The following is an 18,810-nucleotide window of genomic DNA, read 5'->3' as shown; positions in this document are numbered from 1 at the left end:
TTACATGAAGTATTTGTGTGAACCGTCCTGTCACACCTTAAATGTCTGGTTTTGTTCTCTTTGTGGTCCAGGGATTGGCTTATATATGTAATACGTGCTTATGTCATTTTCTAAAAGTAAAAGTAGTGGTATTTCCCATGTCGTATTTCATAAAGACAGTTTTTGGCTTAACTGTTTCCACTTTTTGAACCTTAGTTTCCAGCTGAAAAATTAGCAGGTTGGAATAAGGATCTCTGGGGCGCCCCTCGCTCTGTAAGCTTGTGACCACGTGGTGTCTTCTGGGCCCACCGGTGCGGTGCACGGGGCTCTGGGAGCCTTGCCCTTGGGTGTATACAGGCGTCTCGGTAGCCTCAGGCTGAGGTTCCTAAACCCCCTGTCGTTTGTGTGGCTCCACTTCTCAGCTGCTCCGTCTGACATCACTTAGGTCCGACTTGTTTTCGCTAAGTCGACAGAGACTTGGATAGTGGCAACATGTACATAACGTAGCATTTGTCATCTGAAGCATCTTTAAGTGCACAGCTCATCGTCACAAAGTAATTCCCACCCCCGTGCAGCCATCCCTACTGCCTTTCTCCGGAACGTGTAACTCTAAACCTCGGTCCCCATGAAAACACAAGCTCCCCTGTGCTCCCCTGGCCCTGGCGCCCACCGTCTGGCTTCTGTCTCTGTGGTGTGACTCCCCGATGGCCCTCCGCCCGCTGCAGCCCCACAGCCTTTGCCTGGGTGGGGCCGATGCCCTTCACTGAGCTCAGCATCCTCCAGGCCCATCCACGTCTTAGTGGTGCCAGGATGTTCCCCTTCTCAAGGCCGGGCGCTGTTCCACAGCGTGCATGCCACACCCTGGTCCGTCCCTGCGTGGACACTGGGCGGCTTCTGTGGTTCGGCAGGTGTGAACAGTAGAGCTGCGAACGTGGGTGTGCGGTATGTTCGAGAACGGACACTTGTAAGAGTTCTCCATCTTCACTTGCCTCCCAGATATGGATGCTAACGGGCGATAAACTCGAGACCGCAACGTGCATCGCCAAAAGCTCACACTTGGTGTCTAGAACACAAGACATTCACATTTTCAGGCCAGTGAGTATATGTCTAAAAGCACTTGGAGTTTTAACTGTTTTATCTCGCAGTCAAAACTTGTTGGTTTGGTGAGAGGGTGCTCGTAAGCATTGAGTGCAGAGAATTACTAAAGAGAAATATTGTAATATTGTAATTTTCTTACTGATTTTATAAAAACATTGCAAATAGGTTTCTTTTAGCTGCCCACGTTGCCTGGGATGAAAAAGCTGCATTTTGAAGGCGTGAAACAAAGTCTAAATTCAGAGTGTTTTTCTGTCGTACTATTGGATTTATTTATTAACCAAGTACCTATTTTAGAATAGACGTTCTGCTATCACTTTCTGCCCCATTTACAAAATGTGTGTTGATAAAAAATTACATTTTTGTATTAGTTATACCCATTAGTAGGAATGTGTTTTTAATCTATCACTTTCAAATGAAATGTTGTTTCATTAGCTCAAAGAAAATTAGTAAAAATGGTCTGAAGTTTCTGTTTTTACTGTATTAGTTATGACTGATGTTTGTAATTCAGACTGAGCTGCCGTCTCCCGGGCCTTGATTGATGGTGGTGAGCGGACACGGTCCGTCTCCCTCTGCTCTAAGTGAAGCCCTCGCACCTACAGAAACTGATTTCAATATAATTTACATGTAAATGTCATTTATTTCAAAGCATCAGAATGGCAGATGAGGCCCTGCAGACGACTCTTGGCAATTAAATTATTAATGACTCGGATAAGACTTTAGATCAATGTTTGTCGATGTTTCAGTGTTAGAGCTGCACAAACTGAAATTTCCACAGTAGAGCCTTTCTACCTCAAGAGGCATCTGAGATTAACTCGGACCACGTGAAGCTCGCGCCGCCGTCCCACAGCGCAGCATTTCTTTTACGCCGCGTAAAAATCTCCGCAGAAGGAGTGTCAGAAACCAGTATGGTGCTTTCTGAAATGCTTTCATTCCAAAACTAACAATATTTCAAGATTATGACTTGATTTTACTTTTAGATTTTTTAATCCTTCGAATGCTTTGTTTGCTTAAACTGACAGAGAAAGTGGAAACCCGTGGCAGAGACGGCAGAAGCATTTCAGAAGAACATTGTGCATCATGCAGTGGGGACAGAAGGGGGCAGTTCACACGAAGCCCGGGCCTGAGCTCAGTGCCACCACGTGGCCTGCCTGGGCTCGGCGGTGGGTGTGGAAATGTCTGACAAGCTGTGTCCCTGTGCTGACGATCACCCCTCCCAGCACATGGCCCCCTAACCCTAAGTGCCAGACACACCCCCGCCAGTGAGCATCACCATGTCTCTGGGGAATACCCGCGGACAGCTGGGTGTCTCCCTCACGACATTGCTGTTAGCCCCTGGGTCCCCTGTGCCCTGTCTCCTGATGGCCCACCTCTGTTCCCTTTATGTCCTGGTACCTGTAGGGCTTTAAGCACTTTGCAGTGTAAGTGTCCTGCCTGCAGCTGTCACACATTGGAAAACAGTTGGTGTTAAGTGAGCAGGTATTTACTCCCAGTGCCGTAGGAGAAATTCGCAAGAGCCTTTTGTTACAGGACTGGACTGCCTGTGAGAAGCTCCATTTGATTTTAAAGTGTCTGAAAATTTCACTAATTCATAAAGAGGGGCTGTTTGTGCCTCTGATTTAGATCACTCTATAATTTGGGCGCTTTTCTTCTTTTTGTGGAGGTAACCAATCGGGGAGAGGCCCACTTGGAGCTCAACGCCTTTCGACGGAAGCATGACTGTGCGCTGGTCATATCTGGGGACTCCCTTGAGGTGAGGCTGGTCTCGGACCAAGCACCTGTCTGTCTGTCCATCCATCTGTGTCCCTGCAGGCGAGGCTGGTCTCCGCAGAGCCTGTCAGAGAGGCAGAGCCTGTCTCTGCAGGGGCAGAAGCTGGAGCAACCCGTGGCCTCACGGGGTGGCTCCGTGGGCCTGGCCGTGGGTGGACGTTTCCTGGACCCTCTGGCTGGGGCGTCGGTGCTGGGGCTGCTGGGCCTCACCCCGAGCCCGGCTTTCCCACTGTCGGCTTCAGAGGCTTTCCCGGCTGTGGAGCCATTCACCACGTGTCCCTCAGCTTTCCAGTGCCCAGACATGTGCTCCTCCGTCCTCCCCTCGGACCCCCTTAGACCTCGTGCCTTGTTAGAAAATCCCTCTTCACAGCTGTTGTAGTGTGATTTGTGAAGGAGCAAAAGTCACTCCTTGAGTTCTGTCCACCGTCTTTTATGAGTGTGTGTTTCCAGCTAAACCTTCTTGCTGCTTTGGTCCCCACCAGAGATCAGAGTCGGTCAGCACAGGCAGCCCGATGGTGGAGGCCCTCCCGCCTGTCCCTCCCTCCCCGGCGCCTGCTCCCCAAAGGCACAGTCTTCTGTTTCTGGGTCTGGGTCTTTGATGCCTCTGTCCGTCATCTCAGTAGTACACTCTGTCCGCGCTTCTTCATCTGCCAAGTACCTGCTGTCGGGATGGACCGCGCCATCCCGGTTTCGGGGAGCAAGTGCATGAGGCCTCTCCTCGGCCCTCGGCGCAGGGCGTCTGGCTGCGGCTCCCGGGCGCTCTGCTCCCTCTGGGGGTCGGCTGAGAGGCATTGGCCTCCGTCCGCTGCACATGCACACATGTGTCTTTCACGGGCCGCCGTGGGTGACCCGGGTTCTTGGCAGGGTGGGAGACCAAGACGCACGCTGGTGTGCACAGGTCTGCCTGTCGAAGGAGATGTTTGTAATCGATCGGAGGATGTGGCTCTAAACCAGACCTTGTGGGTGTTTATCCTGTCTGATGAACAAAGTTTATGAACTGACTTGAATTTAAGTGAGGGCAAAGCTGTTCGCTGGGAGCAGTGGCTTTGTGTCTTGAAGACGACCCAGTAGTCACTTTGTTCCCTAGTCTGCCGTGCCCTGCAGACGGCACAGGCGGCGAGCAGGATGTGCGTGTAGGCCGTTGGGGTAACGTAACGTGAGCACGAAAGCCGGAGCAAAGGGAACATGGCATAGTGAGGGAGATCCAGCCGGTGTGAGCACATCCTGCAGGGACGGGGCCGTGAGGTCCCAGGGGGTTGGACAGGTGGCCACAAGTTGCTGGCCACCAGAGAGCAAGAGAAGAGAAGATGGAGGTGGCTGCTGGTGCCCGGGCACGCAGCGCTTTGCTGTCCTGGTCCTGGTCCTAGGGAGGAGTGTCCGCAGCCCCGGAGGGGCCCTGTGTGGTCCGGGGGAGCGTCTGTCCAGACCAGGCGCGGACGCACCACCTGTCCTAGGACACACAGCCCCCATCCCCTGCAGGAGCGCCGACTGTCAGTGCTGGCTGGTACCGGGAGGTCTCGACCCAGGTCTCTGAAGGGACGTCCCGCACAGCGGGGGGCCCCACGGTCTAAGGCAACTTTGGGGGTTTTTATTTTGCTGACAAAGTTGAAGATTCAGGATGAAAACGAAGTATTTTATATTAAAAATGAGAAAAAGATCTCAGCAGAGGTGGGGCTGAGATCACCCAAAAAGAGACGAAGCGGAGGCTTTCCGTGGTGGGACTCCCCCACCTCAGTCATGCAGGCGAGGCGGCGCTCGCCAGCCCCATGCAGAGCTGCACTGGTCTGTGGTGGCGCTCCGGGTGAGATGTGGGGTCCCCGCCTGCACCCCAACCGCCACATGCTGCCCGTCCACACAGTCGTCTGTGCAGGCGCCCTGCTCCTTCCACAGGGGCCTCCACACTGGTCTCTCCTCCCTCCTCACCCCTGCCGCCTCTGTGTCCCTGCGAGCTCTGGTTCCCCAGCCAGGCGGGGTAGCCGAGAGCTGGGGTGGAGGGCGCGGGCAGCGTGTACCCCACACGTTGGCACGAGGCTGTCGTGTCTCCCCTGCATTTGCTCTCCGCGCCCCACGGGCCGTGGTGGGCGGCCGTGCTCACGAGGCTCTGTCCCCCAGGTCTGCCTCAAGTTCTACGAGCACGAGCTGGTGGAGCTGGCCTGCCAGTGCCCGGCCGTGGTGTGCTGCCGCTGCTCGCCCACGCAGAAAGCCCACATCGTGAGGCTGCTGCAGCAGCACACAGGGAAACGCACGTGTGCCATCGGTGAGTGAGCGGGCGCGCCGGGAGAGATGGGGTCTTGAGAGCCGCGGCAGCTCGGTGTGTCGTGGAGCAGCGGGTGGAGCTGGGTGTTCGGAGACCGTCTCTCCTGGCGGAAGAGAGACCGGGTCGGCTTCCATCTGTGTGTCTCTCCCACTTCGTGCGGCCAGGTGACGGAGGAAATGACGTGAGCATGATCCAGATGGCGGACTGCGGCATTGGCATCGAGGGGAAGGTACGTGTGCCCTTTGGTGGCCATGTCGTCCGTGTGCTTCCCGCCGGCCCGAGCCACACACTCGGGTCACAGGCCGACCAGCTGCCCCGTCAGACCCTTAGGAAGTGCAGGTAGGAAGCAGGGGCCACCAGCACCAAGCCCCCCATGTCCCCATGTCCTTGCTATTCTTAGGGAGGCCTGAGACCAGCGTCCCGCTGTCCCCTCCCTGCCAGGCTCAGCCCGGGCGCCGCCAGCTCTCCTGCAAACCCTTCTTGCCGTCCTGGCACCGATAGCATCTCGCTCACGTTTGTACGTCTGTGTCCCCACCCAGCTGTGAGCTGTGGATGGGGTTTGTCTTGTGTGGAAGTGAGCCTGATTCCAGTCTCTCCCCCTCGGCCACTGTGCCTCCTGGTGCCCTACGGTGTCCGGTAGCAGCCTTGACAGCTCTCCCCTTGCCTGCCTCGCGCTCCCCCTGCAGCCAGCGGCTGTTTCCGGGACCCCTAGGCAGTCTTGGAGGCAGGTGCCACGTTCAGCTCTCTGCCTCAGGTCTGTCCTGCGAGGGGGTCCCACAGAGCTGCCTGCGGCTGCCGGACACCCCCTGCCAGCCCGTCCCCTCCGAGGTTGGAGGGACGGCGCCCGGCTCCAGCAGGCGGAGGCTGAGTTCTGCAGGTCCCTTCTGGGGGCGCCTGCTCCTCGTGCGCCAGGTTTCAGGAAGGCACTTGCTCGTTGCAGGAGGGCAGGCAGGCCTCCCTGGCCGCGGACTTCTCCATCACACAGTTCAGGCACGTCGGCCGGCTGCTCATGGTGCACGGGCGCAGCAGCTACAAGCGCTCGGCCGCGCTCGGCCAGTTTGTCATGCACCGGGGCCTCATCATCTCCACGATGCAGGTGCGCGGGGCCCGGCGCCAGGGCGGGCGGGGCCGCCGGGAGGGCAAGTGTGGGCCTGACCGGTGCTCTCCTCTCCCAAAGGCCGTGTTCTCCTCTGTCTTCTACTTCGCGTCCGTGCCTCTGTACCAAGGATTCCTCATGGTGGGGTAAGTGGGGCGGCCAGCGCACACCTGCCCAGCTCCAGTCGGGGAGGACTTCCCGGCGCCGAACCACGGCTAGAGTGTGTCTGAGTCACCGCGCTTGGTCGGTGTTGAGAGTAAGAACCGCGTCAGGGGCTGGGCCCCTTGCCGTCGGCTGCTGCTAGGTCTGGAGAACGTGTGTGTCCCTGGGGGACGCCCAGGCGCTGTGGCAGCCCCTTCGCAGGCTGGGACCCGGGAGGCTGGGACTCCGGGGGTATGTCTGGGTCGTGACCGCTGACCACTCAGCAGCAGACGCGCAGGCTGGGACGGGACACAACACGCCCGAGCGCACACCGGCCGTCCCCCCAGTGGTGACGAGCGCTCTTCAAGGTCCCCACTCAGCAGCCAGGGAGGGTAGGTCGGAGACTGCCCCGTGCGGCCATTGTAGCCGCCACCGTTGCGCTAACAGTGAATGAGTTTAGAGCTGCTCTTCCCCTCATCCCTCAGACTTCCGCCAGGACGTAAAACCACTGTGGCAGTGACGTGCACGTGGTGCCTCCCGACGCCCCACACCGGCCCCGCGGAACCCAGCACCCCCACGGCCCACGCAGTCCCCGTACGCGTTTGCGCTCGGAAGGCAGGAGCAGGTCACCGCAGTGCTCCCGGACGGTTCAGAGCACTGATCCCCTCCGCATGGCGTCATAGGGAACGGGCACCCCACACTGCCATGTCACGGGCGAGGAAGGAGTTGCCCAGGGAGCCTGGGAATGTGCCGGCGGCCACAGGGCTGCTGGGAGGACCTCCTGGGGCTGGCCTCAGACGGGCTGGCCTTCCCGCAGCATTTAGCCGCTTTCCAAGGCTGCGGAGAACAGGCACACGAGCTCTTCTGCCCCAAGGAGGTGTTCCAAGTACTACACTTCCTGAACGCGTCTCATCGGACAGCTCCCCGAACCCCAAGGGCCCTGATAATTTGAAAGAGACGGGCGCATTAGGCGGGGCCTGTCAGGCTCTGCCAAACACATTGGGGCCGCAAGTCACCAGCATCGCAGGGCAGAGCTGATGGCAGATGCTTCCTGGTGCTCCTTAGGCTTCATCCACCCGGAAGCCTGGGCTGCTGTCCCCAGACCATGCCGGGCCGGCCCTGAGTGTACCACTTGCACGTGCCAGCTGGCGTGACGGCCTGCCCTTTCCCCAGGCGCTGCGCCTTCTCACCAGCTGTCTCCTTGTCCGGGGGCTCTTCCCCTCACCTGGGTGGACCTCTCCCAGGGAGCCGGACCCGCACCTTCCTGCAGGCCACAGCGCCAGCTCTGCGTTTCCGCCTGAGCTCCCGATGGACCGGGCCTGGGCAGGGGGGCTCCCATCATGGCTGTGGCTCTGGCGTCCAGGGTGCCCGGCGCTGTTCCGTGCGGCCGCCAACTCTCCAGTGGCTCTAGCACTGACCGAGGGGAGACCGTGAGGGCGCCAACAGCTCCAGCCACGCTTTACTGTTTCCCGTCGCCTTTGGCTTCACAGTGCTCCTCCCGTGAAGGGCCTTCAGAGAGCGTGGGGTGACTCAGGACCTTGCCGCGTCTGGAGTCTGCCTGGCGCACGGCTTCCCTGGCGGCCGGAGAAATGCGTGACCATCCCCACTTCCTTTCACGTTTTAAAGCTATGGACCTGAAGCACTCAGAGGAAAATTTGGGGGACGGTGGTGACTCCGCCTTAGATGGCAGAGCCCGGGCCAGTGAAGCTGCGGCCGCGGGCCCGACTGGATCCTTCCCTGGTCAGCAGGAGCCCCGAGTGCTTTCGAAGCGCCTGTCTGCGTTGGCTTCATTCGGGGTTTTTCTGCACGTCCGTCACCTGAGGCAGCTGTAATTTTCTTAAGCATCAATACGCCGAATTTGGTGGGAGTGGAGGAGAGAGCTTCTTATGTGAAACTTCTTCAACAGGAAACCGTAAAATCAGTTTTGTCCTCACCTAGAAAACAACCGTCAGACATGGCTGGGAAGGAAAGCGATGCTTTTACGAAAGACGAGACGGGAGTCCCGTCCTGAGACGGAACCTCTGGCCCTGGAGCCTGCAGGGTCACAGACGGCCCCCCTCATGCTGCAGGTGTCCACCCTCCTCCATCACGTCGGCTCGGAGGGGCCGCTGACGTGGGCAAGGCAGCGTGGGTGCTCCTGCCAACAGTCCGGCCACACACTGTGGCCTCCCCTCCAGGAAGTACTCCTTGGCCGAGTCCTGGGGAGCCCTGTGTGTCACAGCACCTCTGAGAGGCTCACCGTGTGGGTCAGCAAGTGGACGTCTCCATGAGACGCCGGGCCAAGAACCTGTCCCACCTTGTTGCACCAAACCCCTTCTTTGCCTGTCATCTGCCAGCACAGCACATTCTCAGCATCGTCTTTGGGGACAGGCCGCCCTCAGCTGGCTGCGGGGCTCACTCGTGTGACGGCTGGCCGCTGCTCGTGAGACTGCATCTGCCAGTGCTGGAGGGGGTCACCTGCCTTGTGCCCATCAGCCGGGCTCTGCTGGAGTCTCTGGTGCTTTCAGCCTCCACATTCTCAGTGGGTGGGAGTTCCGAGAAGATTGACAAAGTTAAAAATTTGGAAGAAAGGGGACGCCTGGGTGACTCAGTGAAACATCTGCCTTCGGCTCAGGTCCTGGTCCTGGGGTCCTGGGATTGAGCCCCACATCGGGCTCCCTGTTCGGCAGGGGGCCTGCTTCTCCTGCTGCTGCTCCCCCTGCTCGTGCTCTCTCTCTTTCCCGGCCAAATAAATAAAAAAAATCTTAAAAAAGAAAAAAACAGATCTGGACAAAGTTCTGGTCTTGAGCCTATTTAACCTCATGCAGGACCGACCGCTCTGAACCACGTGGATTTCGACCCCCGGTGGCCTCCACGGACACGCAGCGATAGGAGGCAGGCCGAAATGCCTTCCCTGACACGGTGTGCCCTTCGCGACCCACGGCCCGGGAGGGGGCAGCGCCACCTGGACCAGTGACAGTGGAAGCCCGTTCCAGGACAGGGTGGCAGAGCTTTGTCACAGGTGCACATGTCGTTTAGAAGAAATCCAGTCCTGCTTCAGGAAAGACAGTGCAGGTGCACTTCCTGAGCACAGCCAAGCTCCCGCGGGTGTCCCAGGTGGAATACGCGTGTGCTCTGGCCTGCCGGACTCACCGCGCTCAGACGGCGGACACTCTGCTCCCGCCAACGCCACAGAAGCACCACCCCCCCACCTCCCTGCAAAGTGCGGAGCCGAGACCCCACACACGTACCCAGCGATAACAAGCAGCCTCATTGAGTGTTACACAGGGAGCATCCTACACTTGTCCCCAACCGGGGGAGGACAGCTGCACCCCCTTCCCACCAGAGCAGCGCCAGGAGACCCAGTGTTCTACGTGGCACCCAGATGTCAAGTTTCAACAGACAGTCGCTTGCTCCAGTGAGAACCAGGAAGAGCTCCGAGTGAGTCGAGAAGACAATGGACGACGGCCCTGAATGCCAGAGGTGTTGGGGTTGTGTGACACAGGAGTTGAAGCCACCGTGAAGATGTACTTTAATGAGCAGCGGGAGAAGTCAGAACAGAGAGGAGGATGAAACACATCCGCCTGGAAATAGGAAATAGCAGAACCCGATGGAAACTGACCGCCAAGCCCAGCACAGGCCACGGACCCGGCCCACAGCAGAGCGGAGGCCCACCGAGGGCGGGATGCGGGCGGCACCCCTGGGAGCACCCTGAGAGCCCAGAGACCAGCAGAGCCTCAGGGGCTGCAGCTTCGTGTCCCCGGGGCTCCGGAGGGAGGACAGGGGTGCTAGGCTAGAGAAGAGAGAATGGCTGAAAATTTCCCAAAGGGGTGAGTGCAGAGACATCCACACCGAAACACGTCACACAAAGACTCGGGAAGACAGGACAAACCATGAAGACAGGGAGCGGGGGAGGAGTGGCCCCAGGGACTGCGGGGTCCTCACCAGGGCCAGGCGGGAGGGAGCAGCGCAGACTGAGACGGCCACCTGCGGCGGGCTCTTCCTTCGGGAACGACAGGCACACGCTCGCCACCACACATCTGGGCACTCACGTTCCAGCAGGAAGAGAGCCGTCAGCTTGCAGACAGACCGCTCGGGCGGACGCTTGACCCAGAGCTCGCAGCTGTCTTCTGAGCACCTGCACAGATGTCCCCGTCAGTAGCCATCAGGGAGACGGTGGGGGGTGCGGAGAAGCGGGGGCCCCGCACGCGCCCGGCCGGCTGGCACAGTCCGTGTTTCTCTGCAATGAGACCCTTGGGCCAATGACCCCAGGCGGCCCTCCTGTTAGAATGAATGGAGACTCACGAAACACCCGCGCGGTGAGCGTTCTCAGCTGTGCTCCATGAGAACCAAACACCGCGAATGACCCCGAGGCCCCTGGTGAGCGAGCAGGTCGGAGGGGGCACGGTCCAACGGCGAGTGCTGGCCGACGGCCTGCAGGGGCGAGCGCAGCTGCCACAGCGCCTGGAGCAGCGTCCCGGGAGCCGGGCTGCGTGGAAAGGCTCGCGCGTAGCCGCGCCGGGGGACTTCCGGAGGCGGCGGGAGCGGGGCGGGCGTCGGGGGTCCCGGGCGTGGCGGCGGCCGGACTGGGCTGCAGGTGTGCGCGGGGTGAACTGGGGGAAGGCCCCGGGCTTGCCTCGTGCCCCGCCTGTGGGTCCACAGTGACCTCAACATAGAAAGTGGGTTCCTGTGAGCGCCGTGGCTCCTAGATGGGGTTCCCACACCGCACACTGAGCACTGGGATCGAATCTGAGTTTGCGGCCGCGTGTCGGTTCCCGGCCTCGGACGACAGGTGTGTCGGTCGTGGCGCGTGCTCCCCGCTGACTGCCCTGTCTCAACCGACAGGTACGCGACTCTCTACACCATGTTCCCGGTGTTCTCGCTAGTGCTGGACCAGGATGTGAAGCCGGAGATGGCCATGCTGTACCCGGAGCTCTACAAGGACCTCACCAAGGTACAGGCGCGGGGCCAGGGACCAGCAGACCCGTTGCTGGTGTTGGGAGGAGACGCGCCCGTCATGAAGCAGCTGCCAGAAGGTCTTGAGTAACGTCTGTCCTTCAGACGGTTTTTACGACCAGCTGTTTTGGGCGTGTTCCTTTTCAGTTAGACTTTAAAAAGGGGAAACAGTTGTTTTCTCATGTTTGCAGTAAAGCTCTGATGTCGTACCACAACTGACATTTTAAAGGTGCTCAACCGTGTTTGAACCCGTGGTGACTGGGCTCGCCCTGTGGCAGACGAGTGCCCGGTGAGGGACACTTGCTGACAGTGGCGTCCCCTGGGGCGGGACGGGCTTGTGTCCACCGCGGCAGTGTCCCAGCACTTTGAACTCAGAGTCGCCGGCTGGGAGTTCTGTGCCTGCCCAAGCCTCCCTCCACCGTGCATTCAGCATCACATCTGAGGAAAGGTGGAGAGTCTGTCACTGGGACCCAGGGCTGAGGTAACAGGGATGCTGCTGGGGAACGTGTGCCCCCTGAACCTGCCAAGGATCCCTTTCTCTGGCGCAGAGCTACGTCCAGATGCAGGCGTTCCTGAAGGAAGCGTCAAGCTGGCCACACTTCTTCACGAAACCCTCTTTCTCTAGCGTGGAAGATGAGCTCCACGGGATACCCCCAGTCCTCCAAGGACGAGCCATGGTGCCTTTGGAGTTTTCCTGAAGCCGCACTGAGAACAAAACCCACTCACCCCTAATCAAATCCGGGTTCATAAATGATAACCTGAAATTACTGACTCGGATCTTTAAAACCCTGGCAGTACGGAGAAAGAACCAGAACCACCCACCACTCAGAACCGCGTCCTGTGCCTGCCCAAGCCACGTTGATCGTTAGGCTTCATGGTGTTACAAGAGCTGGATGGAATTGAGACTTAAAGGTTCTTGGAAAACATATGACGTGCTCACGTGGCTTTTGCAGTCAGGACGGAAAGAAAGCTATAGAGTAGCACAGTGTAAAATAAAATGTCAGCCCTTGTTCAATAACACCGTATGTGATTTCATGATGAAACGCATATATAAGACATATTTCCAAATGTGTATATACGTAGTATTAGTATCCTGATGATAACACTGTGAATGTTACAAGTAAAAGGAAAACTTTTTGGTGTAATACTCTAAAATGGTGAGACCATTATCATTCGGTAAAACAGAACAGGATCAAAGATCTAAAAACTATAGGAATCTTTTATGAGGAATTATAATTTTAGTAGATTATGGGTTTCCTTATTTTCATAAACTCCAGAAATGTTCACTTAAATGCTGCCTCACAGATGTAAGGGGGAAACCAGCTCTTCACGTACAAACAAAACCAGATGAGTTCCCTAGAATCATAGGTGGCCAGTGTCTCCGCTGCTCACGGTCACTGCGGGTCAGCCTGGGCACCATCACCAGACGGTCAACGTCAGAGCAGTCCTGTCGGTGGGACGTGGGGTGAACACCCACTGTCGGAGGCCTGACAGTCCCTGTCTCAGAAGTCCAGCCATCGGCACCTCTGTTGCTCTGGGAGCAAGAATATCTCCAGGGAGGGGGGCTGGGGGGTGGTTATGGACATTGGGGAGGGCATGTGCTGTGGGTGTGTAAGCCGGACTCACAGACCTGTACCCCTGGGGACAAAAATACATTATATGTTTATAAAAAATAAAAAAATTTAAAAAAAGAATATCTCCACAGGGTCCCAGGTAGCCCTGAATCCTCAGACGTCCCCATGAGGTGACACAGAAAGCAGGAGTGTGTCAGGAAGGAGAGTTCGGCGCTGACTGAGCAGGAGATCCCGTCTTGGTGGCGGCTCGTTGGGAGCATCTCGGTGCGCTCAAGCCCGGACGCGGTTCTTCCGTGACTGGGACAGGAGTTCAGCTGCTCGTGATCGTTCTTGAAGAAAAGGCTCCTTTTCTTCAAGATCCAAAATCCATCCCTCTTGTGTTTCTAAAGTAAACACTTTGTTCAAAATCTGATCCACTTCAAATCCTTCGAAAACAAAGTGGCGCTAAAGTTCTTAACCACCGAACTCGATACAATTCAGTTATGTTTTCTTACTGAAGCACAGATTTGGAAACTTTCCGTTACTTCTGACACTTGGCAGTGACGCGGGAGGCCCGTCCGCCTGGCCTGTCCGTGTAGACGCGCTGGGTCTGCGGCTGCTAGAGGTGCCAGCAAGACGTCACTCTGGCCCAGGAAGCCCACGCTCAGTCTGGAAAGAAAAAGTGAATTCAGGGTGAATGACATGACGGGCAGCAGCACAACACAGGCCGCAGGCAGGGCTGCGTCCAGCCTGTTCTGAGCAGAAAGCCAGGGTCACAGCACGTTCCCAACAGACCTTCAGAGGAATCGGGAAGCAGCGTACGTATCCCGAGCAGAACAGAGGGGAAAGTACCATGCTTTGAAAGAAAATACCGCTTTTCATACTTATTGATAGCCTTTTTTTTCTGAGATGTGAGTCAGAGCCCAGGCCTTACAGATCTGACTCACATCCTCCAACGGGCTCAGCCAGTCCGGAACACAGGTGTTGGCTCCCAGCTCTCTCTGGAGAGCCTGGGCCCCGCCTGGAGTCCATGCTCTGCTCGGTAGTGGCTCCGCGAGCCGTCCGGCGAAGAAGCAGCGTTCCCCTCCCCTCCCCTTCCTGAAGCCCTGCCGCTTCACCCGTGCAGAAGTGACTTTTACCCCAGTCTGTGGCCCTTCGAGAAAGGCCATGCGATCCTGAGATCCAGGGTCACCCACGCTCACCTGAGCCGGCCGTCCTGGTCCCGATATCTCAGACGTACAGCTGCGGTTCCACGAGCAGCACGTGGTTGTATGGTCACGAAGGTAACCTTTGAACTGCGGAGGGCGTGTGTGGCAGTGGAGGGAGCTGTGAGGAGAATCGAGTGGGTGGTGTCCTGCGGTCTGTCATCAGAATCCTTGACGCCGTCCGACACACACTGTTAGGGTCACTTCACTGTGTTTTTACTTCCTGTTGAATATTCTCAAATGGTTTTAGCTTGGGAATGTGTATTTGTATTCTGAATATAGTTTTAGAGATAACAGTGATAAGGCACGAAAAAGAAGTGAAAGACAGAAATTAGGAGAGGACCTGTTTGCAGATGACATAATCATCTCTGTGGAAAAGCCCCAAGAATTCTGGACTAGTAAGTTTGACAAGGTGGTAGGATTCAAGGAAAAAATCTCTCTTCTCCTTCCTGATTCTGTGTGCCAGCAGTGAACCCAGCAGTGAACCGTTGAGGTCTGAAAATGGTTTTGAACAGCCTTGGCAATAGAGAAGCAAAGTCGGTTTGACAAACTGTGTGCCGGATGTGTGCGCCGTGGGACACCGTCGAGAGGGACTTTGAAAGGTGCCAAAGAATGTGACCAGAAAACTCCGTGTGCCCAACAGCTTCCAGATTCCAAAATTTACATGGAAAGGCAGGGGAACTGGAATTACCAAGACCGTTTTTAAAAAGAGGAACAAGTTGGGAAGACTCGCTCTACCCAAGACGAGGCATTCTCGGCGGAGGACAGACTCCTGGACCAGTGGGGTCGACAGAGAGCCCAGGGCAGGAGCTGCAGGTGTCAAAGCAGATCTTTGACAAGCGCGAAGGGAAAGCAAATGCCGTCAGAGCCGCCCGCAGAAGGGAGCCTCCAGCCACCCTCACAGTTTTGGGGAGGCTCCCTCAGAATGAGTCCTAGACCCGACATAAAATGTACGGCTGTTCGCCTTGTGGAATAAAATGCAGAAGAACACGTGCGTGACCTTGGGGCAGGCCTATTTAGATGTGGCTCGGACGCATGATTCGGAAAGGGGAACGTTGCCAGGCTGGACTTCATCATAATCCAAGACTTTTGTTCTGTGGGTGGCCCTGCCGAGCAAGTGAAGAGCAAGATCCTTGTCGGATGTCCTGGCAGATCCCGCTCCCGACAGAGGCCTTGTACCCAGAAAGTACAAAGAACCTCACAACTCAGGAAGGACGCGACCCCATGACTGAAACGGGAAGAGCCCTGAGGGACAGCGCCGCGCAGGTCACGACGCGCACGTGGTCAGTGAGCATCTGGGGACACTGTGCTCTCCGCCATGTCTCAGGCGGGGACGGCGGGCGGGGACCACAGGAAGGCAGGGTCCCGCGCATGGCAGCACCACATGCCCGCTCCCCACTGACGGGCACACGGTGTGGCATGACCACCCGGGGCACCGTTCGGCAGTTCTGGTGAAGTTAAATGCACTGAGCACGTGACCCAGCATTTACCCAAGAGAAGTGAAAACTCATGGCACACAGAATCCTGTAAGGAAATGGTGGCCGCTAGGCCAGGGCTGCCAGTCACCGCAGCCACACTGCCCAAGTGTCCAGCCACACGGGGGAATCTTAAATGCATTTTGCTACACAAAAGAAGCCCGACTCAGAAGCTCGTATGATCCCGTTTGCCTGGCACCCCGGGAAATGCGGAGCTTTGGGCCCAGATGACGGGTGGGCAGTGGCCTGGGGTCGGGGTCGTCGGAAGTCGGGGACGGAGGGGCCGCGGGAGGCGGCCGTACCGACACGTGAGGCCGCTTGTGCCCCACGTGTCAAAGACCAAGGTAGATTAGTGAGTTGTTCGCACAACCTGCAGAGGGATTAACCTTTCCCAAGATTTGCTTGATTTCATTTTTACAGTTTGGTTGGTACGTAATAGAAAGGTGCTTTGGGATCTCTAAGATCTAACCGTAAAATACCGAACATTCTCTGGGTTTCTGGCTTTTTGCTTATTTCATTTTATCCACACGAGTATGTGCTGTTATCACTTCTGTTTGTGGAGGACGAGACCACTCACTGAGGCTGAATGTGTGCCCTGGGGTGCCCCGAGCAGGACTCAGACCCTGGCCGGCTGGACCCTGAGCGGTGTCTGCGCAGATTCCGGACAGAGGTCCTGCCAAGGGAGTTTCCGCAGCCAGAGACAGGCAGTTCTTCCTCGGCTAACACAGGAGGAGAGGCGTGTGAGCCCAGGAGAGCCCCTGCACGCGTGGCTGGGTCTGCCATCAGTGGCCAGTGTTCATGCGTATCTGTGCCACCAAGTACAATGAGCCCCTCACTGCGTCTGTCCAAGCTGAGGTCTGGGGCCCTGAGAAGCACCACGTCCAGGAGCTCGTGGTCTATGCACAGTTCCCATCGCGTCTGTCACTTTATTGACAGCTTCTGTGCTCATTCTGTAGTGTTCTGCCTTATCAAGCTGCGCTGCTTGGATACAGAGCTCTGACCTGCGTGCACAGGGGCGTGCTGACTCTCACAGGTCCCGTGGGGGAAGTTTGCAGTTCCTGATGCAGGAAAGCAAACAGCCCCCTCTGTACCTTTCACTGTGTAAACCGCTGGTTATATCACAAAATAGTGGAGAGATGTCAGCAAATCTAGCTACAGAGGAAACCTTTCATGTTTATATCAAAAAATTAAATTCTCTTTTAAAATATTCAAATAAAATTAGCCACATTCCTAATTGCATGAGTTTTATCAAAGACCAAACACCTGCTGGTATCCAGGCAGAGCAACGCGTTTGGCACATACGCACGGGGATGTACATGTGTTGCCCCTGAAACCTCCCGCCCTTTTGAAACCCAGCACCACTCACAGCGACACCTGTTGGGTCTGAGCCGGTATTTCCCAGGAAGGTGGTGGAGTGGCCGCAGCTGCCTTGTGGCCTGTGTCCCTTTTGGAAAAGTGGTCACGCAAGTCTAGGTGGGCATGACTCAGATCTCAGATGCTCTGCAGGTGACTGTGGCAGGAGCCCTGGGGCATCTGTTGCGCAATGGCTCGTCCCTCCTTGGCGGTACTTTCTGACCTGCCTCTGAGGCCCCAGGTCACGGGCAGAGCTTTGGACTCTGGTCATTTGCCGCTGACCCTTGAACACTGCGGGGTCGGGGCACCCACCCTGCACAGACATCTGCATATCACTTTTGACTCCCCAAACACCCAGGGACTAGCAGCCTCTTGCTGACCGGAAGCCTCGCCCACCCCAGGAAACAGGGACCGCGTGACACGTGCTCTGTGCTGTGTTCTTACCATAAAGCAGCCAGAGGGAAAAAGTTAAGAAAATCACAAGGAAAAACATACATTTACAGTACCATATTTATTAAAATATTTAAAATACCTTTTTTTTAAAAAAATGCACATTAGCAGACCCGCACAGTTCAAACGCATGTCAAGGGTCACCTGTCCGCTACCCAGCACAGCTAAGCCGCAGCGCAGACCCGTGGGAGGCCTCCACCCGTTCGCACTGCGTCGTGTGTAAGTGGCGACCGCGTCTGCCCTGTGTGACGGACACGCGGCACTGCACGAGAGGGTTGATGCCAGGTGTGACCACACGGGTCCGGCACCCATCATGCCCGCGGCCCCACCTGACGAGCACTGCCGTGGACCAGCCCTGAGCACCAGCAGGCCAGTGCGGCTGGCGGATGGCGCGTCTCCCTCTTGGGTGTGGAGGGAACGCAGGCCAAGTTCTTCCATCACAGACACGTCCTGCGGCCCCGTCGCGGTTGTGAAAGTGAAGGCTGTTGCCTGAAAGCCACTCTGTGTGTCCCTCGTGGATGGACCGACGTGGCGTCTCCAGAAGGGGTCTGTGGGCTGGCGAACCCCGGCCCCAGCTGAGAGAGACCGTCCTTTCTCACCTGGAGAAGCTACGGGGTAAACACAGGAGTGTTTGTTCCCGAGAAATAAGGATGTGAAGGGAGTTGTTCCCACAACAGAGAGTCTCTGCCCCGGTGCCTTCTAGCGCTCACTGATGTGCATCGCGCACCAGGAGCCGGGGAGTTCGTGGCTGTGCCCTAAAGGTCAGCAGAGCGCGAGTGGGGGCCCCGCTGCTCTGGGCCAGGTGCACACGGCACACAGGCAGGAAGGCAAGTCTTAGGCCAGTTCGTGGGCTTGGGGCCTGGGGGGTCTTCTAGAAGGTACCCGTAACCAGCCGTTTGGAAACCTGTGAGTCACGCGTGTTGTCCCACTCTGCTAACTAAGCTACTCCACTGTTTACCCTAGGGAAGATCCTTGTCCTTCAAGACCTTCCTCGTCTGGGTGTTGGTCAGTGTTTACCAAGGTAAGGCGGGCCGGATGGAGGGTTTCTTGTCTCCTGCCAGCGGTGGCGTTTCCCCCGCTCGGCTGAAGTGGAGAGGCTTCGAGTTTTGTCGATGCTGAACACCGCAGTGTTTGCCCCGGGAACCGGTGCTCTAGCAGCCGGCCGGCCGGGCCCTTCACAGTGCAGCGTAACGGGTGGTTGGTTACTGATGCACGTTTTTAATTAAACGTTAATCTGGAGACATTTTACCAACCATGTACCACGTCATGTACCACGTCATGTCCCACCAAGTGCTTTCCGTTCACGGAGTGATGTCCAGACCGTGAGAAACCTCACTTATGTAAACAGAAGTCAGTCGCCGTCTGGCGAGTGTTCCAGATAAACGAGAGGTCGCTAAAGGTGAATTAGCTGATGAGGTAGATCACATCGAAAACACAGTTACGCTGACTGAAGATGGCCTGGTCTTTCCTCCAAGTACTAAAAAGTTCCTAAGCCTCTCTT

At 57.0% G+C, this 18,810-nt stretch overlaps 1 protein-coding gene across 3 annotated transcripts in view; it reads left to right on the top strand.

Moving 5' to 3' along the window:
- The window catches only part of ATP9B (ATPase phospholipid transporting 9B (putative)), a 225,117-nt gene that overhangs the window by 201,821 nt on the left and 4,486 nt on the right, over positions 1-18,810 (top strand). For all 3 annotated transcript variants that reach the window (XM_032872196.1, XM_032872197.1, XM_032872198.1), the window contains 8 exons: positions 976-1,074; positions 2,738-2,827; positions 4,957-5,101; positions 5,266-5,330; positions 6,042-6,197; positions 6,279-6,343; positions 11,163-11,271; positions 18,273-18,330. In XM_032872196.1, coding sequence (XP_032728087.1) covers positions 976-1,074; positions 2,738-2,827; positions 4,957-5,101; positions 5,266-5,330; positions 6,042-6,197; positions 6,279-6,343; positions 11,163-11,271; positions 18,273-18,330 — 787 coding nt within the window. The remainder of the gene's footprint in view (positions 1-975; positions 1,075-2,737; positions 2,828-4,956; positions 5,102-5,265; positions 5,331-6,041; positions 6,198-6,278; positions 6,344-11,162; positions 11,272-18,272; positions 18,331-18,810) is intronic.

The sequence above is a fragment of the Lontra canadensis genome, unplaced genomic scaffold, assembly GCF_010015895.1.
Source record: "Lontra canadensis isolate GAN:19392208 unplaced genomic scaffold, GSC_riverotter_1.0 scaffold44, whole genome shotgun sequence".
Lineage (NCBI taxonomy): Eukaryota > Metazoa > Chordata > Mammalia > Carnivora > Mustelidae > Lontra > Lontra canadensis.
The sequence above is the reverse complement of the archived record's forward strand: the minus strand, read 5'-3'. Positions and strand labels throughout refer to the sequence as shown.